We start from the raw sequence: 22,927 nt of genomic DNA on the forward strand, positions 1-22,927 counted from the left end.
CATTTAGGGTTTAAAATTTGGCCTCTCCTATCAGTATAAATTCTTTCCAGCACTGTTGGGACTTCCCTATTTACTGAAAAAACACTATTTAAATACCAAACGATGAGCAATATGGTGCCCTTGGCACAGACTTTTCCAGCCTGAGGATCAAGTTCCTGGCCTTGTAAATCAAGAGGCCTTTATCACTCCAAAGGAATGGAAGAGGCATTGGTAGGGGCCCGCCTGATGTACTATCACAGTTGCAAGGGTGCTTGGGAATCACATTAGCATTTTTGGAGACATGAGTCTGCCTCAGACTTCTTATAAATACAGCTTGACTCAGCCACTCTATGACTGACAGCCTTGGGACTGACACCCTTGGGACATGAAGTGGATATTGTTCTTTGGGGCCCTTATTGGGCTCAGCGTCTGTGGCCGAGAAAAGTTTTTTGGGTAAGTTCCTTTTGGATTTATTATTTGGTTGGTTCAGTGCTATGGGAACCAAATGGATTTGAAAATGATTGGCTGGTTATATCTCCAGTGGAGTTGCCATTGGAAAAGAAGACATGAGCTCGTGTCCCAGTTCTGCCCTGTGTCATCCCGGGCAAGTTCCTTCTTTGTCAGGTTCAGTCATGCCTGTGAAATCGGGACCAGGTGGCCTCCACAGTCCCTCCCTGGCTCCCTAATCTCCTGCCAGTTCTTTTCTTTCCCAGTTCTTAGTTCTAAGGTCAGTTCCAGGCCTCTTTTACTTTTTCACTTCTCTATTATGAAGTACCAAGAACTACCAGCGATTGTTTCTAATTTCTGCCGTGCTTAGGGTAAAACCTGGGTCTTCAGCTTTTTGGTTTCACCTCTCTGTTAGCGGGGAAGGCTTTGTAGAACTGGGGCTTTCTCGTCAGCATCTGGGACACGGAGATTTGGTAGCTCTCGCCTGGCCACAGTGGTGAGAATTGGGATGAAAGGTTATAGCCGGATGGTGTGTGCGTGCGCGCGCGCGCGTGTGTGTGCGTGCGCATGCATGTGTGTGCGTGCATATGTACACACACGCCCAACACGGTCCGTGCGGAATGCTTTGGGGTCTGCGGAGGAGAGGACATTTGGGCGGTAGGATGGATGAAAGGATGCTGTGGTCCCCTGCTGGAAGATTGAATTCGAATAACTCATTACGGCCTAATGCTTTGACATTTGCAAAGATCTTTCATGTGCATTATCTTTTGGGTCTCGCAACAACTTCGCCAGGCGGGGATGTTATTTTCTTCAATTTAAACATGAAGAAAACTCAGCCTCAGAAAGGTTAAGGAGCCTGCCCAAGCCCACTTAACTGGTAAGCAGGGGAGAATCGTCTATCTCACAGAGATATCTCTGTTAGTCTACTTTTTCATATGCTAGCTGGCTAAAGGGACTTGGGGTTTGTTTATTGAGGTAATTACTTATATGAGATTGAGTAATTTTTATGGTGATGACTTCTTTTCACACCTGGTGTCTACTGTGGAATAGCTCAGAGGGCTTAGACATAGCAGGTGGCCGGAGAAGCTTTTTCTACCGGCAGCTCAGCAGTCGCCGTGTAATAACTATGCTCGCTGCCGGGTGGGCTGAAGCATGGAGTTGTCAGGCTCTCGCTGCAGCTATTCAGAAAAATCTTTATTTCTCAGGATACAGACTTCGCTTACAATGTGGTGGATGCCCCAGTTGAGACAGCAGGGCCTGGCGCTGGAATGCCCACCATAGGAGCAGAGCTTACACAGAAAGGGCTGTGTGCACGAGCTAATCGCAGACAGTGTCGTCCTCACCCCAAAATCTGTTCTCACCCTGTAGTGGGGACCCAGCAAAGGTGGTGGGATCCTTCCAGGGGCTTAGAGACATGGCCCTCACACCCAGCTCGATGACCGTTTTCTAGCAAGGGGAAGCTGGCCTCTGTGAGAATTTAAGTGGTGGGAAGCCAGAGCACTTGTTGGCTAGGAGCAGGGACAGTACCGATGGCGATGAAGATGATGGGTTTTCTCCCCTACCCTCACCACCTCCCTCCCCAGCTTTTATTCCTTCGGCTTAATGCCCCACTGCCCCCAGTGTCTCATTCTGCTGGTATCTTCTGTCCTGTCCTTTGGTCATCTCGAGGATGGGACGGTGGCCAGGATGCCTAGAGGTGCAAGACAGACAGCGAACAGGAATGTAGTTGCCAAACCAGTTGGAGTATTGGCAGTAGCTGGCAGGCAGCTACGAGTTCCGTGAAATCAACTTTTGTGGTGGCTGGGGGTATGGGTGAGAAAGGCACAAAGGACAAGCCCTTGGCTTGTGTGCATGGAACCGACAGAGGCATAGAAGCTCGGCACCAGCGGAGCTGTTGACTGTCAGAATGTGGGATGAGTGGGAGGGTGAGCGAGAGGAAGGCATCCGTCACTCTGCTGGTAGCAGCTGGACGGCGGCAGGTGTGGGAGAGGCTGGAATGAACACATCACTAAGAGCACCTGTGTGGAGTCACAGGGGTCAACACGGCAACTTGCAAATTCCAACATATCCTCTCTCCCAGACCCATCTTCCATTTTCAGGGAGTTTGAGATCTTTGAATGGATTTCCAGACCACAGAGATAGATTGTGTTCAGCTATCAGAACTCTCAGGACTGGGAAAGTAGAGATAGAGATACAGACAGAGACAAGGACGATTAGAAAATGGCTGCCCTTCATTGGACACCTCCTTCTGTTCTTTCTACTTCTAGGTTTGGATGGACTTAGGCTCATGAGAACGGTGTTAGATCCACCCCATCCTCCCCGCCTTTTTAGCACCATCTGAAGACTCTCTGTCTAGGTTAGGGAGAACCTCATAGGCGCTGACAGTTGATTCTAGAGCCTGGGCGTGAGATTGCCAGGCAGACAAGGAAAAGGGCTGGACATCCGGGCAGAGGGAACAGCATGTGCAAAGGCATGGAAGGGCAATGGACATGGTGAATTTGGGATTTCAATGAGGCTAGAGCTGAGAGGATGGAGGAGGGAGAGGCAGAGGAGAGACAGTTGGGGAAAGGCTCCACTCTGTACCCATCCTTCCACTCGGCCTCTCTGCACTCGGGTTGCATCTTTGTCCTCTGTAGCTTGGCTGATAGGGCCTGATGGAGTGTGCTGTGGATTTTTTCATGCTCGGGGCCAGTTAGATCCACCGTGTTCCACTGTCGTGGACTGCACCCAGGAGTGTAGAAGCTCTGTTGTGAGGTCTCCAATCTGGGAAAAGTTAAATGCGTGCTCTGGATGCTTGTGTAATGTGATCTTTGTGTTCTGAAGAGCCGCTTTTTCTTATGTTCCTCTCTTTTTTTTCTCTTGCTCCTTTTCCCTCCTCTCCTTCCTTGTTATTGTTCTAGTTAATGCTGTATTTTACGAGATGCCTCATTTTGTCGATAGAGATGTCAGTGCACAGGTGCTTTCTAGAACACTCATTTTAAAGACTCCTCTTTTTCTGGAGTGTTGGGGGTGGGTTGTGACAGAGCATAAGTTCGGCAGATGGGCCCTGGTACTTAGCCAGGAGTAAGGATTTCCCTTCTGTTTTAAACCTGTTCCGTTTTTTGGGAGGCTGCTTGCCTGTGTCGGGGAAATGATGGTTTGACTCCCCACCTTCACAGGGCTGCAGTTCAACCCCTAGCAGTCCTGTTGGGTTCTGGCTGAGACCTGCCCGGCCAGTGGCTTCTCCTCCGTGGCCTCAGCAGCTCCCAGGGCTCGCGCTTGGCAGTCCACTTCCAAGGCCTGGGTGGGCTGGGGAGAAAGCTGGCATTTCCTCCAGACCCACCACCTGCAGGGGAAGCCTCTCTGCGGTGGACCTGGCCTCTCCCGGGCTGAACTAGACCCCCTGGAGAGTCTCCAGAACCTCCCGGAACAAAGTGAGACCCTGAGAGTCCCATCTGGATCGAGCCGGTTTTCTGGTGAGAAGATGCGGTTCGGCCACGTGAGGCTGCACATTTAGCTCCCTGTGACAGAACCATTTTCCCTGTCAACAGGTCCTTCAGCCCACAGCCCTCTCCAGCAGCTCTTCCCGCATTCATTCGGGTAAAGGGATGACGCATGTGACAGCGTTGAGTGCGGATTCATTCGGGCGGTCACCTAGCAACGGCCTAATGGCTCCCCCTGGCTCCCTGAGCCGGCTGAGAGCACAAAGGCAGCTTTTCAGGCTTGGCCTTCTCCCGCCCACACACAGGACTTCGGGGGCCTCGGCCCCTGCCGCTGCTGCGGAAGCTAAATGGTGTAGATGAAGCAAGTTCGGGACAAACAACAAAGGGGGGCTCGGGACTGGCCGGCTCCCTTCTGGGCCTTCTCAGGGCCCCCCTGGGGAGGACTGAATCCCAAGTCAGCCCCGGCACCCAGCCCCTATTGTACTTCACATTTGTATAGAGTTCTGGAGCTGGACGGGATTGGGAGACCACCCAGCAAATAGCTAACCCTCCAAGGATGGAAGGTCTGTTCTCTTTTCCAGCTCTTCCCAGTGTGGACTTTCAGCCAGAGTCTCAGTCCTCGCCCCTGACAGTGAAGAAGTGCTTCTTTATGTCTTGAGTTAGCTTTGCGTGTAACTCAGGAACATTCCTTTCTGCAAAATATATGTGTTTTTCATTATAAAGTAATATGACCACATTACAGAAAACAGATACAAGGGGAAAAAAAGTCAGTCATCCATAATCCCACGACCCGGACATAAGCACTGTCAGCATTTGCTATATTTCCGTTGTCTGTTTTTCTTCCAATGCATCTGCTTTTTCCATACTTGTAATCATGGCATACATACAATTTTGTGTCCTGCTCTTTCACTTAATATTTCCCTTCAAGTTATACTATAAGCACTTTTTCATATTTGCCACGTAGTCTTATTTTTAATGGCTATACATTATAACCAAAGACTAGACCATTTCCTCTCATTCGGCCCAGTTATGTCTGGGACATAGGCTTGGGGTTTATTTGCCAGCTGAAAGCTCACCATTATCTTTTGCTTTTTTTTTTTTTTTCTCCCCTCCAGGGACCAAGTTTTTAGGATTAACGTCAGAAATGGAGATGAGATCAGCAAACTAAGTCAGCTAGTGAATTCAGACAACCTTAAGGTACGTGGCTCTTCTGAGTCCTCTTCAGGATCTCTGACTTCAGTGACAGAAGAATCTTGCACCACCGACACTGTTACTCCTGGAGAGTTTTTGTGTATAGTCCTGTATTAGTCAGTGGGCCCTTACATGATTGCGAGGGCTGATGGGGAGAAGTGCTGTAGATCATGGCACTGCTGTCCTGGGAGCTGGGCGCCCTCAATGGTGGGCTCCCTCTTTCTGTCTGTCATTGACTTACTACTTCTTGGACTTCGCCAGGTCTTGCCTTCTGGGTAGGCCTGACCAGACACAGCTGTGAAATGGGCAGAGTTTTCCCTTGGTCAGAACCCAGCTCCTCAGGGATCATCCTGGCTTTTGGCAGTTGTTTGAGAAGAATGAGCTCATTGTGCCTTTTACCTGAACTGTCCTTTAACCTGGTTTTATTTTCCATTCTCTTCAGCTCAACGTCTGGAAATCTCCCTCCACCTTCAGTCGTCCTGTGGATGTCTTGGTCCCATCTGTCAGTCTGCAGCCAGTCAAATCCTTCTTGAAGTCCCAGGGCTTAGAGTACTCAGTGACAATTAAAGACCTGCAGGTGGGTAGGCCATGGTCCCTAACTGGTCTTGTGTAGGACAAATCACCCAGAGTGGACCTGAGACACGTGCAAGTCTTGGTCTTATCCTTCTCCATTTTATAAATGAACTCACTGAGGTCCATGGGAGTAAAGTGCAGTGACTTCTTAGTGGGAACATGTTGTAGGAAGGACATACCCAGGTTAGGGAACTGGACAGACCTGGATCCGAATCCTGATTTGCTATTAGCTGTGTGGCTCTGGAGAAGCTATTAACATCTTGAGCCTCTATTTCTTCATCAGTAAAATGGTAGTAGCAGCGATGCCAACTTCATACAACTGATCGAGAAAATTAAATATATTAAGTGTATGTGAAATGCCCAACGGTACTTGGTCTGTCAAAGATGCCCCACAAATACAAACCCTCTCTCCCTTGTTGTATTTGAAGTCAAGAGGGAAGAAAAGTGTGTGTGGGGAGGGGTATGTTGGAGACTCGTCATGAAAAGCATCTTTTGAGAACGAGGGAATGTCACCTGTAGTTCTCAGCGGTGGGAACATCACCACCCAAGCCAGGCACCAGCCTCACGACCTGTATCGGAACAGCAGGACAGTGTCTGGCTCATGTTCTCTCCTTCACCGAGGTGGGTTATGGACTAATTGGTGATTTGGCCCGGGAGTTTCCTGATGGCGTGAGCAGCTGTGAGCTTATTAATCATCCTCACATGTCACAGACATCTGCCAGGAGCCTTCAAAGTATGAGTGGTTATAAGAATTTCTTTGTTTCTGAATGGTTTCCCAAGCTGTGTATTTCAGAGGCACTGGATACCAGATGCGGGCCGATGTCTAGAGAATTCATAGTACAGAATAACCAAATAGCACATATGCTGCTTTTGGGGTTTTGAATGGGGTGATGTACTTTGGATGCCAAGAAATAAGCTTTTGTAGATATGGGGAAGAAATCTGGCCCCCTTTTACACCTTGATGTTTGTGTGCCGAGAGTGCCGCCATCTTGGCCAGCTCGTGCCAAAATGTGGCAGAAACAACTTAAACCTCCGTCTCCAGTGGGTCACTTCACAGCATTGCCGTGTCTATTTCAGGCCCTTTTAGATAACGAGGATGAAGAAATGCAACACAATGAAGGGCAAGAGCGGAGCAGTAATAACTTCAACTATGGGGCCTACCATTCCCTGGAAGCTGTAAGTGTCTCAGAGCAGGTTAAGATCAAGGTCATTGGCATCTTGGGTTTTGTAACCCCTTTTCTTACTTGGAGGAAGCCCTGGTCCATAGCACAGTACCCCTAAGGGGCTAAAATGTGAACACTTCCATTTTTTTTGTTTTTGTTTTTTGGTAATTCTTGGGTTGTTTATCTCCCACCAGCACCTAAGAGCATAGTGAAACACAACTGAACATTTTCTCCCACATGCATCCTTCCTTCCTGAGGCAACCCCTGAAAGAAAACCATGAAATAATTACAATCATTTCCATCCTTGTAATTCAACCTTCTTATACCCCACCATAATCCCTGTATTTTACTCACCCAGATTAAAATGTTACTTATTCCAGGCAAGTAGACAAGTGGTTATTTCCAAGGTTAACCAAATATTTCCACTCATTTATCATGATTACTTATAATGCATATTTGTACTCTAATGTGTTTTGGTGCTGTGTTTAGTTAAAAACCACTTTATATAGATGACTGACTTTCAAGGTGAGCCAACACTTCCAATAAAAAATTTGGAGCAGAACCACTTAATATGATATTAGAATTGAGGAATCAAGAGAGGCTATAGAATTGGGCTGCATCAGATAGCCTACAGTTTCCTTACGACCCTCAATGTCTTCTACATTAGTCTAGAAACTCTCTACTAGCTCAGAACAACATCTCAAAACGAAATTGTTATTCTCCTTCCCATATCGGCATACACATTGTTCTTTATAACCAAAGATGGGGTTCCTGGCCTGCTTTTCGTGAGACATAGACTTTGAGCTGTTTTTCTTCTAGATGAGGGATTATTTTCAAGGTTTCAACCAACTGTTTTCACTTCTTTCCCATGATTGTCAGTAGCTTTGTTTATTATTGTATACACTTCCAACTGCACTGCCCCTTGATCCCTTTTGTGACCAATGACATACATCTGCAAAGCAGCTGGATAAAGTTAGGAGTTCAGTCCAGGGCCACGGACAAAAGCAGAGCTCAGGGCTCACACAGGGATCAGACCCATGACGTGAGCCTCGTTAGCGTGGCACACTCCCTAGCTGAGCTAAGTGGTTGCAAATGTCACCCAAGACCCTGGAAATGCCACCCCCTCACCTGCCCTCTATGGGAGCTGCACTTTCTCATGGGCTTGGTTTTGCTCTCCGGCTTTAGGGGTCACTGCCATCTGATTGCAGCTTCCCCCACATCCCCCGTCCCCTGTGAGGCCTTCTGCTGTGCCTTGGTATACGGTCTCCCTCTTGGCTTGATCACATGCAGTTCTCTCTAAGAACAGCTTTGAAGAGCTCTCCTCCTGTAACTGCTTAGGGTCTCTGGTGGGAGTCTCATGTCTGTCTCAGCCAGGGTTTCCAGTTTCCGTTTTCCTGTATGTTTGTTGCTGTTGCATTGTTTCTGTTGTTTGCCAGCTAAGTTTCCTCCTCATCCTGGCAGTGTGAATTTGGACCCTTCCCTCCTGATACAGCTTGGTGTTTTAACTTCTCCCGGGGGACTCTCTTGCCTCTCACGGTTCAGGGTGGGCATCCGGCGTTTGCTTCACTCTCTAGGGATAGTAGGTAGAGTTTCCAAGCCCTCTTCACAGCTGGAGTGGCCAGTTCTCAGCTCTTAAGTTCCAGCTCCTTGGCCCACCCTGGTTCCTGTGCCCTCGATCACTACTCCTGACTTGCTGTAAACCCTCAGTGCCTACAGTGGATATCTGGTCCCAAGGCTCCACTTTCTGCCCTCCACTCAGCTGGTTAGGTCCCTTTTCATTTCTTGCCCCTGCAATGTCTCCTTTCTTGAATTTTAAGCTTGGCTGGGGATTATTTTCATTGTAGTTTCTCAGGCTTGAGTATATATTTGGGGAGCGGTTTCTTGCTTCTGCTCGGTCTGCCGTACTGATTGCCGCTTGGGCAGATCACTGGAGCTGGAATTTTAGTCAATATCGATTGTGTATTTTTCTCCCCTGTAAGGCTCTCTCTTCCACTTTTAAGGTCTAAACATACATCTCTTTATTTCCTTCTTTTGCCCTCAGTAGTTTTGAGCAACTAAGATGAATGAACCCTATTTAAATCAAGTTTTTTTTAGAAATTGAAACCAAATGGAAGCATTTGCTGCTGTGATTTATAGCTCTTTCACTCGTTCCCTTAAGGCCGTTAGAGGAATCTCCAAAGTGGGGGGCTCGGACTACAGGGTATAAGCAAGATGCTTCACTGGTTGGAGGAAGAAACTATTACAACTTCTATTTACATTCTACATACGTTTATACTTATTATTAATGCTACCATTTTGTTTCTTTTTTTATAATGTACTTAATGCATTTGGTACATTATGCTGGTGGTATACATAATATATTGTATATATGTAATATACATAACATATATTTCTTATAAAACAAATATATATATATATATATATATATATATATATAGTGTATGCTAATTAAAAAAACTGGTAGAGAAAGTGATCAAAAGGTTTGGAGAGGACCATTTTCAAGAACCTTGGCCAAATGGGGCAATTGCTGATTCTCCAGTCTGGTATGGCATGAAGGACCACACCGCTAGAGGAGTCTGTGTGCAAGTCTCTCTAGTTTAGTGGCCTATAATTTTATGGACAGATAAAATGTGTTATTCTCTAGAATGTTGTAGAAAAGGGCTCTTAAGGCAGTTCTTCAAGAATAAGTATTCCATGGCAATAATATTGTCAACCCTGAGATCACAGGGCTGCATCTAATCACTGATCAAATCAATGAAGAAGTCATTGGTGTAAGTAAGATGAAGTTCACAGATACCTACCCAGAGCTGAAAACAAAATTTTCAAACGCCTCTGAGTCCACCTTTCCATACTTCAGATTTACCGTGAGATGGACAGCATTGCCGGAGATTTTCCTGAGTTGGCGACCAGGGTGAAGATTGGGCATTCGTTTGAAAACCGGCCCATGTATGTACTGAAGGTGAGGCCCGAGGCTCTTCAAGAGGCCTAGCTGGACTCAGGCTCCTGGTCCCTTGTGTCCAGGACCCAGCCCTCACACCTCTGAAGGAGGGGGTTTTTAGGCTCTTCTTGACTTCAGAGGCATTGGGAGACATCTTCTGGGGCTCAATTTTGGTGTGATTGAGAGTTCCCTGTTTTTGCCTAATGTGGAAGGAGTTAGAACATAGAAGGAGACCATCCCATTGCAAGTTTTGACTAAAAGACAGAATCAGTTGGGGGGAGGGTCATGGAGTGGGTGGGGGATATGGTGATGGGGGTGGGATGGGTCTGTTAGCATTCCAGTAAGCGCTCAGATAGACCACAATCTTTTGCCTTCATTCTTACCTCCAAAAAGCAAGTCAAATTGGGATTGCTCTACAAATTCTATTCTACTTTTAGGGGTACTTATTGGAAAAGCAATCTAGGAAGCTAATTTTAGGGTTGATGTAATTTTAAGCCCAGCCTATGATCCTTGGCTGCACAAAGCCTAACTTCTAGATATTTCTAACAGATTCAGGTCTGTATTGGCAAAAGAGGTAGAGAATTTATGGCAGGGACATAAATTACATAAATAACCCAGCCAAATGAATAAAAAGGAATTTGGAGATACGAAGCATGGAACAAATGAGGGTGCTAAGAATTTGTCAGATCCTTAGTGTCATATAAGCCCCGAAGAACCCAGGCTTCTGGCTTGAATTACCAGCCAGAGGAGATTTGCCACCGAGCCGGTCGCTCTAAAATAATCCACATAAATTTAGACGATTTGCCAACCTGAGGAGAAGCTGGCTTCATTAGCACCACGCTTTGACCCAAGGTGGCCGGACCCCACACTAAAAGGCAGGAGCCAGAACTCATTTAATGCCATTTGCAAAGAGCTATAGTGAACCTCTGTCTTCCTCCTTGTAAAATCGAATTCATTTATTGCATCAGCTGGAACAGGCCAGTTCATGCACTCTTGGGCCTCTCTCTGTTGGGGTACCATTTGAGGTCTTTCAAGAGACATAATATTATCTCTAATCACACTGGCATTATCATTCACAATAGCAATTGTTTCCCCTTGCCATTTGCTTCCAAGCCTGGAGCAACGGCCGGGCCTCGCCAACCAAACAATTAAGCTCCCTGGTCACGGATAAACCTGATAAATAGATGGTACCCTCAGGAACAGTTGGTCTCTGAATTATCTTAAATTGATTAAATGAATAGGGGTGAGCTGGGGAGAGGAGAGGTGAGTGGAGACACGGGCAGGAGGGTCATTTTCGGGCCTCTTTGTCCTTCCACAGTTCAGCACCGCAGAAGGCAGGCAGCGGCGGCCAGCCGTTTGGCTGAACGCAGGCATCCATTCCCGGGAGTGGATCTCGCAGGCCACGGCGATCTGGACTGCGAGGAAGGTCATGTCGCGCGGTATTAGCTGACAACTCTGGGGGTCCACGGTGCCCCTGCAGGGTCCTAGGAGGCTGGGCCAGGGGGGATGAGGTGGGAAGGTACTCAGCACAGAAACAGTTGGAGGGTGGGCTTTTTGGGTTGGAGAAGCAAAATGTCAGAGTCCTTTGGTCAAGCCACTGTGGCTAAATGACAAAGTCCATTCATGGCAGCGAACAAGATAATGAGCTGTAGAAATAGACCCAAAATCCTGAGTCCATAGTCAGCCCTGCAGAAAGGGAGCAGAGCCTTCTCCGCAGCGAAACTCAGACCAACTGTGCATCAGCCCACCCTAGCCCTCTAGACCCTCAGGGATCTCAGGCTGTCTGCATGTGCCCGTCCCCCCCCACCCCAGAGTCTGCTTTAACGCAGCACTAGCTAGAGGAGGGGTGTTGCGTGTGGAGGATGTACTTTCCCTATCCGTTAGTGTGGGGGCCCAGGTTCCCCAAAACTATGATGATGTGTGGCTCTTCCCTCCCTTGTTCCCACCCCCTGGAAGGAAGGAACCAACCAGGCAGCCCCAGACTCTGCAGTTGATGTCATCAGGAAGCCATGTTCCCCCAGTGTTTGAAGTGCTCCAAGAGCTTTGCAGAGAGCTGTGTCTATGAGGGGGACAGAGAGGCTGCAGGGGGCACCTGGGGAAGATACACAGGCTTCGACTGGGCACCCCAGCTGGTCACCCAAGAAGCTGACAAGCTTCTTGTCTCTGCTTAGATCGCATCTGATTACGGGAAGGACCCAGCCATCACCACCATCTTGGAGAAAATGGATATTTTCTTGTTGCCTGTGGCCAATCCTGATGGATATGTGTATACACAAACTCAAGTGAGTAACACCGAGTGAGCTGGGCTTGAAGGTGAGAAGAGTCTGGTGAATTCCTTGCTGTGCCACCCGAACAGTTGTAGGAACGGGGAGAGAACTCCCACCCACGTGCACGTTACAAGCTTCTTCGGGTTCCATTTCTCACTCATCCCCTGAGCTGAGAGTCACCAGGGAATATTTTTTCTTGGAGAGAATCGTCTAATGAACTCCCTCTCATGGATCTTGAACAATTATCAACACTTAACCAATCTTCTTTTCATTTCTTTCCCTCCCACACATTTTTTTTTTCCTTTTGTTTAAAAGCACATCCCTGACATCAGGTTATTGGACCCTAAATTTCTTTAATATGCATCTCTGGTTGATGGTAATTAAAACAAAACAAGAAAAAAACCCAAACAATACACCACTGTCACTTAAAAAAATTAATGGAATTTCTTTAACATTATCTAATTCCCCCAATTATCTTTTAAATGTCTTTTGAGTCAGTTTATTGAAATCAGTCCCCAAATAAGGTTTTGCACCTGTATTTGGTTGTTGCCGCTCTGTAGGCTTTTTAAATCTACGGCGGTTACCCACCCCCCCACACATCTCTTTTAAAAATGTCATTCATTTGTTGGCGAAACCAAGTAAATTGTCCTGTAGAACATCTCACGTTCTGAATTTGGCTGATGGCTTCTTTGTTGTGTGTCATTTGTTCCTGTAAGCCCCGTATTTGCTCTTCACTTGTAGTCAGAGCTTGAAGTTCGATTGGGTTCAGTTGAGTTTTTCAGGCAAGAATAAAATAGTTGCCGTGCACTTCCCGTCAGACCAGTGGTAGTTCGGGCAGACAGTGTCTGTCTGTCCTCGTTCTGCTGAAGCCAAAAATCAATTTGGAGGGTTCAGGTGACATCAGGCTGGTTCTTGCGTTACAAAGTTCTCATCACGGCATTTTGGGGAGGCAGAGCCTCCTTTCTCTGGGAGACGAGAGGAGACTGCTCCGTCCGTGAACACCGGGGCCCCAGTGATCCTCCAGGCAGAGCTAAGAACCTTGCTCCATCATAGACCCCCACCCCAGAGAATGCCTTTGCTTTTCCTGTGCCCTGACCCACCTCCGAATGCTTATTCCCTCCTTGGTGATCTTTCTAGAACCGACTATGGAGGAAGACACGGTCCGTCAATCCTGGAAGCCCTTGCATTGGTGCTGATCCAAACAGAAATTGGAATGCTAGTTTTGCAGGTAGGCTGGGGGTGGGGGGGGGGTGGCTTTCCCTCGCTGCTGCCCCGGGGAGCCTGGTCCACAGGGCGCTGAGCAGGCAGTGAGGGAGCCAGTTTCCAGGCTGGCTCCATTCCTGCTTCACTGAGAGATGTGGGCCAATTCCTTACACTCTGTCTCGGGTTTTTGTTTTTTGTTTTCTGGTTTTTTGTTTTTGTTTTTAACATTTTTGGGGGGTAGTTTTGAAAGGGAATGACTCAGCAATTCTTGTTCTCCTGAAAGTACACTTATATTTTAAAAATGGTTCTAGTCTTAGACGTTCATCCACGCTCTGTGCCCTGGGCATCCCCACTTCTCCCGGGCGAGCGACTGGGTGGGTGGAAAGGCTCCTGGTGGAAACTGGGAAGAGAGCAGTTAGCACAGTCACCCTGCTAGACCAGATCGTGGGACGTGGTGAGGTTTCAATCCCAGCAGCTGACCCTTAGATGTGTCAGTGTGACACACAGCCCTTTGGTGTTACAGAAAGGGCACAGGATTAGGAGACCCAGGTTCTGAGTTCCAGCTGTTTAAAAACCATCCCTGCAGTCATGCCTGCTGGCTGCCAGGTAAAGTGTTCCTGTGTGTTCCCTTATTTATTTGTCTGACCCAGCGAGTGAGTTTTATTATCTGAAGCGAGACAGTCGGGCTCGGAGACAGTCTCAGGAGCAGGTGGCCCAGAGTTAGGGTCGGACGGAGCTCACCTTGCAGCTCCAGAAGCCCGTAGTGCTCTCTCGCGCCCTTCCACAGCTGGGCTGATGTCTTGTCTTCAACCTACTTCTTGTACCTGCACATTCGCCCTCCCCACACCCTGTGGCGGGGAGAATCATGGGTCTGTGGGAAAGGAGCTGAGAGAAATGGGGGCCCTGAGGGCGTGGAAGTTAAGTCAGCTCTTCCCACAAGCAGGGAGGTTTTACACACATACCACGTACCTCAGGGAGCTGTGTTGTGAACCAGTACAGAAGGCAGTATCTAAATACCAGCCAACTGGGAGGCTTTAGCCACAACAATAGATTATTTTTGGCAGCACTTGGCCATTAAGATCTGAACCAAGAGAATGAGTTGACACCAGAATAAATGGAGTCATTTTCATTATTAATTAGTATTTGTATTAATTATCTGGAATACTTATTAATTACAACTCATTGTCAAGTATGATATTAATTATTTATGACAGCTGTTAGTGATGAAATACAAGGTCGACTCTATCCATTTAGAGGAATCCTTCCAGTTTTCCCTTCTCAGCTGTGGCAGATCCGATGCCCTCCCTCTTCTGCGTCACCCCCCGCCCCACCCACCATGTCCACATATTGCGGACTAGGCTCCTGGTGTACGGGGGGCTCCTTCCATTGACCTGTCCATGGCCAACCCCTCCTGCTCTTCCTCTGAGTTCAGTGTCCTGCATTTCTGTTTTCTTTCTGATGATTCATGTTTCTGCTTGGGCCACTCCCCACAGGAGAGGGGGCCAGTGACAACCCTTGCTCTGAGATATACCATGGACCACATGCCAACTCGGAAGTGGAGGTGAAGTCGGTGGTAGATTTCATCCAAGAACACGGGAATTTCAAATGCTTCATCGACTTGCACAGCTACTCACAGCTGCTGATGTATCCATATGGGTACACCGTCAAGAAGGCCCCGGATGCTGATGAGCTGGTGAGTGACGGGCCGCCCTCCCTAGGGCTGACCTGGCCCTGGGCTTGCTTGACCCCGGGTTGCTGCCACAATGGTCCTTCCACAACTTATAGAGACAGTCCAGGAGCCTGGACTTATTTCATTAAGGGCCTGGTCTTCTCTCCTTCTGCCCTTTGGATTGTGCCATCAGACCCCCTGGGGACGAGAAGACATTTCTCCTTATTTCTGTGTTTGCTGTGACTTTCAAGAACCACGCCTGACCCCTGCCTTTCCTTCTCAGTTGTTTTTCTGACCAAAATGTGTGACAGACCCATTGCTTGCCAAAAATGTGGGTGGCATTGTGGTGAGTGAGGAAGAGGTACTCCTCATTCTAGTCAAGGTAGAGTTGAAGTAGGGTGCCAGATACAGCCTAGGGGTGCTCCGCGTCACATGTAGTGGCTCGTCCTAGGATGTGAAGAGACACTTAGGGTGGACTGACTGGAGTAGGGCTGGCATCTGTAGGGTGAAGGCAGGCTTCTCCCTCTGTGCTGGTAGACTCCAGAGTGCCCCCCTGCTCAGGGCCACAGCTAGTCTCTAAACCTCCCAGTAGATGCAGGGTTCATGCTAAGTGTGGGCCACATTCTGGTCTCAAAAAGGTGTTGGCATATGCATACAGGAGGCCCTGTCTCCACCTTCACTCTGGGAACACCCAGCTCTTAGAAAGTTTTCTCTGGAACATACTTGGCCTTCCCGCACGTTCATGAACATGACACTCCCATCCCTCAAGGGAGGTGAAGATGGTCGTGTATTCACTAGGTTGGGTTAGTGAGCAGCCCTCCACGTTTCTGTGTGTCAGGCTTTGGCTCTAGTTGGATGGAAAAGGAGGAGACCAGAAGGGAAACTTGAGGGAAAGGCCAAGAACCTTCCACACCATCGCAATGCAGAGCAGCTGAGGGATGTCAGGTTGTGGGATCCATTCTTTCTCACTCTGCTGTTTCCCCCTCCTAGGACGAGGTGGCAAGGCGTGCGGCCAGAGCTCTGGCTTCCCTGTCGGGCACGACATACCAAGTGGGTCCTACCTGCACCACTGTCTGTAAGTACTTGCTCTATTAGTTATTTAGAGAATGCTTGGAGAGGAAACGCGAAGTGGAAGGAGAGCCGCAAATTAGGCTTACTTCGTTGCAGTCTGATAGTTTTGGCTGTTAGCGATAGACTGAATTTGTGTCAGGCCTGTGGAATGATAGCTGCTGTAGGCAGTTGTCTCCATCAGTACCGTTACTATGGTCATGCTACGTGTCACCTGCCCATGGTGAGTTTAGTCCTGCTAGTATGCTGGAGTCTGTGTCCCTTCTATTCCATGAAAGATCCCAACATCATTTATCAAAAGTTCCTCAAGCCCATCATTTCATTTTCAAAGGAAACCCACCTTCGGAGATGCAGACCGAGGTGGCTGTAGTGGGCATAGAGGAGACTCCTTCCTCTTCCCATCGGAGATGAGCACAAGTTGGAGCAGAGCATGCTGGGAGCGGGGTTCCCCTCGGCAATGGTTAGCATCAAGCCAAAAGAAACACCCCAAACAAACCCTACCAAGGCTCCAAACCTGAAGAGGGTCTTTGGGCTCCTTACCTACAGCTTCAACCTCATTTTGAGGAAATAGCTTTGTTTTGGTTTCTCACTGAAGTGTTTCATGTGAGCATTTCACTCTGTTGCTACTGAGATCCTTCCAGTTCCCTCGTTCCATGAGTCTGAGCTTTAAACTTAAAGATCAAATCGAAGAATACTATCGATCTCCAGGAGTCTAGCTATCAAGGGGAAATAAAGGCATGAGCACCAGGAGCGTGGTTCTGGCACCTTTGAGCCAGTGCCCGTCTTTTCCCCCTCTACTGTCTCTCCTTTGTAAGTAATTTTCCAACAGTGGGTCCCCCCTCAGACCCCCTGCACACTTGCCCTATTTCTGTCCTATTCCACACCGTAACTCTCCATCCAAGTGCTCCACCTCAGCTAGCTGTTCCCTTCAGCCTTCCTGTTCTGGGAAGTTTCTCCATCCCCCTCCTGGGTCCTCCTCTTTATCTGACCTCAGCACTCTTGTGTGTGTTTCATATACTGCCTTGCTGCATAAAGCAATTAGCCTGATTTAGGTGTTCATGTGGCTAATTGCGGGAACCATCCATTAATTATTCATGGTTGATTATTATTAGTGTTGTTAAATGGGAACTCCTCGGAGAAGAAACACCTCAGGAGAGTTTCTCCATCCTCTGCTCCGTTAGTGAGAACTAAGTTTAGGACTGCAGAGAGGTGAAGAGACTTGGTGGGAGTCCTTGGGTGAGGCCCTCTCGAAAGAGCTTTGTGGGTCACCACAGTCCTGGCTTTTGGGTCAAACACCAGTTTAAAGGATGGCCTTGTCAACCCACATCAAACACATTCTTCCCAGCCTAAGCTCTGCCAAAACCAAGAGATACTCATCGGATTCCTCCAGAACCAGAGGTGGAAGGCGCTCCCTGAGTGTTGTCCAGGAGACATAATATTTCCCAAGTCTTTCAAGAGCCCATCTTCTGTATTGTTTAAAGGCTTTGCCTACCCTCCTTGCTTCCCAAAAATGTAATCAATTTTTGTATTATTACATGTGCTACACGCGTGGTCAACGTCTGTCCCTTCAAATGCCAGAACTTTTCTTAGATGAACCATTTTAGCTGAAAATAATGTCAAATTTCACACTTTCTTGCCTTTTTAAACAGAGCATGTACAAGGGATTTAAGCTCCTTTCTTCACGACGTAGTGGCCTTCTGAACATTAGGAATAATGTCCCGGAGGCTTTCCGTGCCACATTGCCCTTTCAGTCCCTGTGCTGGGCAGCCCCAAGCCCATTGTGCTGCTTTAATTCGTGCATCTGCTTTTTTAGAGTTTTCCCGTTCCTTCCCCTGGCCCCACTGTACTGCTTTCAGACTACCTGCCTCTAGCAACCTTCTCCCCTTCTCTTTACTACTAAGGGCTGGGACACAAGTTCTTTAGGCTCATTTGACTCGTGGATAGATCCTGAGTAAGAAGGATGTTCATGACAACTTTTTTTTTTTTTTTAAAGATTTTATTTATTTATTTGACAGAGAGAGATCACAAGTAGGCAGAGAGGCAGGCAGAGAGAGAGAGGAGGAAGCAGGCTCCCTGCTGAGCAGAGAGCCCGATGCGGGACTCGATCCCAGGACCCTGAGATCACGACCCGAGCTGAAGGCAGCGGCTTAACCCACTGAGCCACCCAGGAACCCCATGACAACGTTTTTTTTTTTTTTTTTTTTTAAGATTTTATTTATTTATTTGACAGACAGAGATCACAAGCAGACAGAGAGGCAGGCAGAGAGAGGGAGAGGAGGAAGAAGGCTCCCTGCAGAGCAGAGAGCCCGATGCGGGACTCGATCCCAGGACCCTGAGATCATGACCTGAGCCGAAGGCAGCGGCTTAACCCACTGAGCCACCCAGGCGTTTTTTATACTCACAGAAGCCTACTGAGTACCTCAGTGTCTGTCAGTACAGTACTGAATAAAAACACATTTGGTGCAGGCACACAATGAAGCAATGTGCCCCCCGCTTAAATGAATGAGGTGCGTCTGTAGATGCTAATAGGGAATAATCTTTAAATGTCAATTGGGAAATAGTGTGATTTTTATTTATTTTAATTTTAAAATTTATCTTATCATTTTTTAAAGATTTTATTTATTTATTTAACAGCAAGGTAGCGAGAGAGAGAAAGCACAAGTAGGTAGAGGTATATGAGACCACACAAGAATTTCAGAGACTATAGGAGAGCCTGTTTCATAACCTCATGGAGCATGGCATCACAGCATCTCTAGAAAAGTCACAAGTGGAGGGGTGCCTGGGGGGCTCAGTCATTAAGCATCTGTCTTCAGCTCAGGTTGTGATCCCAGAGTCCTGGGATCGAGCTCTGCCTTGGGCTCCCTGCTCCACGGGGAGTCTGCTTCTCCCCCTCCCCCTTGCTTATGTTCCATCTCTCTCGGTATCTCTCTCTGTCAAATAAATAAATAAAATCTTTTTTAAAAAAATCACAAGTGATACCATGAGAAATAACCCTCAAGAATAATGGAAAACAAAAGGACCCATCTTTTCATTTAACAGACATGTACCATAAATACTAAATGGACTGGGAGGAGGTTGAGGAAAGCATGGGCTTTTTTTTTCAGCAGACAGCCTTGGGTTTCTATTCCAGTCCTGCCATTTTCCATCTATATTTCCTTAGATAAATTACTCATTCTGAGCCTGGATTTCCTCTTTTGAAAAACAAGGACAGTAATACCCACCTCACTGGGTTTTTAAAGATTAATGAGGTCATAGATGTGAACTTTTCAATATAAATGACCAGCTTATGGGAGATGTTCAATAAATGATAGCTGCTATTGACATCATTGTTTTATTATTCAGTGTCATCCACACTTTGCACTTTTAGCCAGTTTCTGCTCTAGTCGAGTTTGGCTGGGAAGAAGCAGGAAAGCAGGCCTCTTTCTTTTCCCCAGCCTTTTGGCAAAGGGAAGTCTCAAGGGTTGTGCTTCGTTCTCTCTGTGTTTATCAGTTATCTCTTGCTATGTAAAAAGTTATCCTAAAACCTAGCAGCTTAAAATAATAAACATTTATTTTCTTCCACTCTTTCCCTGGGGTAGGAATTCAAGAATGGCTTAGCTGGGTGGCTCTGGCTCAGGGCCTCTCCCAAAGTTGCAGTCAAGGGCTAGAGTCCTTTAAATCCTTGACCCGGCTGGAAGGGTCTGCTTCTCGGGTGGCTCACTCAGCTGCTGAGTACTGGCAGGAGGCCTCCATTCTTCACCACTCAGACCTGGTGATGGGACACTCTCTGACTGTCCACACACCCTGATGCCTGGCTTTCCCCAGAGCAAATGATCTAAGAGAGAGCAAGGCAGAAGCCACAGCCTTTATGATCAGCCTTGAAGGTCACACGCCATCATTCCTGCAATTTCCTGTTAGTTACTCAGGTCAGGGCAACCCCACTCAGTGTCGGAGGGGACCACCCAGGGAGGTGAAAACCAGGAGACAAGGATCATTGGGGCTGGCTTGGAGGCTGCCTGTCTCACTCTGTGAAGATTGGTTTTGAGTGACTGGAAAGAGTCTAAACAGTGAGTTAGCGAAAAGGTGGGCTCGAAGATTGAAAACTTCTTGGTTTGAGATGAATGAAGATGACCATCATATAGGACAGACTGAGACATACGGATCAGGCCGCTGTTCATGTGTTGGTAGCCTGATGACCTTCAGCAAGAATTCTAGGTCCCTAAGGAACCATGGGCAGGCAGAACTCCTGAGGCCTGCCCATCTAACTCTGAAAGGAACTGGGGTTCAAAGGTGTTTTCTTTCCTGACTTACAGATCCAGCTAGCGGGAGCAGCGTTGACTGGGCGTATGATCATGGCATCAAGTACGCATTCACGTTTGAGTTGAGAGATACTGGGCACTATGGCTTCCTCCTGCCAGCCAACCAGATCATCCCCACTGCAGAGGAGACCTGGTTGGGGCTAAAGACCATCATGGAGCATGTGCGGGACAATCTCTACTAGATGAGGCACTCTGCTCTGTCTCTGGTTATTTCTCCTCGTGTACGCGTGCTCACCGAAGCCACGATTAAAGGGAGCTTGTTCTTTCACGTGTGACTCAGAGCCCTCTGGCTTTGTGGGGAGCACAGGTCAGCCCCTCCTCAGCCCTCATCCTGGAAGTTCATGCATTCTGGTGGTGCACCTCAGAGGGGCGCTCTTGCCACCCTGCTGTGTTTCCATCTGAAGGGTCCACTGAACCCTTTCTGTGGCCTTCCTCTCACATAAGTGGTTGGGTAGACCACACTTAGCATCATTCCGTACTGGGTGGCACGTCTCTAACTCATTTTGAGAACAAAAAACAAGGAACTAAGATGGTTCCCCACCTTGTCCCATCCAGCCAGGCTGGTGACCTTGCGCTGCTGGGGCCCCAAGGGAGATGCTGTGGGCGACAGTGCCTGTCTTTGAGATCAGTCTCAAAGGTGACATAGAACTTCCTTTAATTTATCTCACTCCTTCTTGAACATATTTGTCTTTGAAAAATAAATCTTGTAAGGTTATCAGTAGAGGCCATCTTCCTTTTTTTTGTTGTTGTTTGTTTGTTTTTGTTTGTTTGGGGTCTGAATACAAAGTAGTGGATCACTTTTCCTCACTGGGCCCCAAATGCCTAGATACAACAGTTCCGATCACTTTCTTCCATTAGTTACACAGTGTAACTGGGATCCCAGAAGGGGAGCTGTGCCACCATAGGTACTGTTCACCCAGGAACCCTTAATGAAGTGGTGATCTAATAGCAGGATTGCTTAATTATCGCCATCTGTCCTCATGGGCTCACCTCTACTTTGCCTTTTGAACTCACTTCAAAGATCTTGCCCTCACCCTACGGGTCCTAAATTACTCCTCTGGCCTGGATAATCTCACTGCACATTCCTGTGGCACATTCCTGCCTCTGCTCTGGTGTACCTTGTGTTTCCTCCTCCTGGCTTTCCTTTTGGTCTTTAAAGACGACTTCTACTTTGCATCCCGGACCATGAGCGTCAAGGTGGAGTAAGGATTCCTCAGTCAGCCTTCTCTTGTTCCATTTCTTCTCAGCGCATACCATCTGCCCTTCTTCCTTTTTTTCCTTTTCTCAGACATGTCTGTAAATCTTATCCTCCTGCCTAGGATTCGTGCAGCATCTGGTATGTGCTCATAAGCCAATAAATATTCAATATGAGTCTCATGATCCTCTCTGATTCTTTGCTTTCACCTGAATGGAAACAAGCCATGGTTTTGAATATGCAGCTCTTTCTAATGTCAAAAGTCAGTTTTTAATCTCTTTCTGTATCGCGTGACTTGTAGGAAGGCCTTCTCTCCCTTGGGCCGAGGGGCCTCCAGGGCTGTGTTACCTTAGTGATTGCACTCTGGTCCTGGGTCTAGTTCTTACTTTTTTAGTTCAGGCGCTTGATATTCTTGGTGTCCATGTTGATTAGACTCGAGGATGCTGACTCACGCCCACAGAGCTCAGATGAGGCATGTGATAAAATCAGAATACGGATTTATTAATTTACATCATGGCATGTAACTGTTTAGTGGATTGGATCCTCACGTTGGTCCGCACAGTACATTCTCTCCCTGTAGGCAAGATACATGGGAAGCCAAATTATAATCAGAAGGTTGTTTAGTGAGCGGGGCGTCAGAGCAAGGAAAGTTAATTACAGTCTATGATTAGAATTTTTAATGGTATCCAGCTCTAATGGCATGATATATCCAATTCTAGAACCAGAACACACCTGCTAGCCAGCCAGCTGATCACTTGTGCCGGCTAGTCAGGGTTGCCTTGGACCAGACAATACCCCAGGAGGCATGGCAGTGTTTGCCTCTGGGACTTGCCTCTAACCTGGCTCTATGTGTAGACCTCCTCACCCCCAAGACTGAGATGGTCCTTTACATTCCTTGAGGGAAAGAGTTCCTAAACAATACCTAAAAAGCCATGAAGAGGATACCTGTGACTATAATAAAATTAAGAGCTTCTATTCAGTAATATACACATAAAGAAAGTGAGAAGTTATAAACTAGACGATGTTCACTACCTTCATATACACACAAAAAAGGGCATATGAAGAAATCCCACAGATCAGTAAGAAAAGCACAAAGAACCAAGAGAAAATGGACAAAAGTTGTGAGAAAACATTTCACCGAAGAGGAAACATGTGTGTCTGATAAACATATGAGGAGAGGGTTACTGGTCACGAGTCAAGACTGCAATGAGATGCCGTTTTACACTCTTTCAATTTACAGAAATCAAAACGTTGGAGAGGAGGTGGGTGATAGGATCTCTTGTCTATTACTGGTGGGCATGTGAATCTGTAAAGCCACTTTGGGAAGTAATTTGGCATTACCTTCTAAAGTTCACACCTATGGTCCAGCTGTTCCACTCCAGGCATAAACCCAAGAAATTCTTGCATATAAACAACAGGAGACAGAGGAGAATGTTTACAGCAACGCTGTTTCTAATAGCAAAAACCAAAAAATAATCCGAAAGTCCACCAGTGGGAGAATGAATAAATAAAGT

General features: G+C 47.4%; 1 protein-coding gene across 1 annotated transcript; it reads left to right on the forward strand.

The window, feature by feature from the left end:
* The first annotated feature begins 325 nt into the window (after nucleotides 1–325).
* On the forward strand, nucleotides 326–20,939 carry CPA4 (carboxypeptidase A4). Its single transcript, XM_044244599.1, has 11 exons — nucleotides 326–432; nucleotides 4,964–5,045; nucleotides 5,482–5,616; nucleotides 6,690–6,788; nucleotides 9,633–9,734; nucleotides 11,032–11,139; nucleotides 11,885–11,995; nucleotides 13,118–13,208; nucleotides 14,677–14,876; nucleotides 15,843–15,927; nucleotides 20,213–20,939. The coding sequence occupies exons 1-11, from the start codon at nucleotides 365–367 to the stop codon at nucleotides 20,398–20,400; spliced, it is 1,269 nt and encodes a 422-aa protein (XP_044100534.1). The 5' UTR covers nucleotides 326–364; the 3' UTR covers nucleotides 20,401–20,939.
* Nucleotides 20,940–22,927: the final 1,988 nt, after the last annotated feature.

The sequence above is a fragment of the Neovison vison genome, chromosome 4 (assembly GCF_020171115.1).
Source record: "Neovison vison isolate M4711 chromosome 4, ASM_NN_V1, whole genome shotgun sequence".
Lineage (NCBI taxonomy): Eukaryota > Metazoa > Chordata > Mammalia > Carnivora > Mustelidae > Neogale > Neogale vison.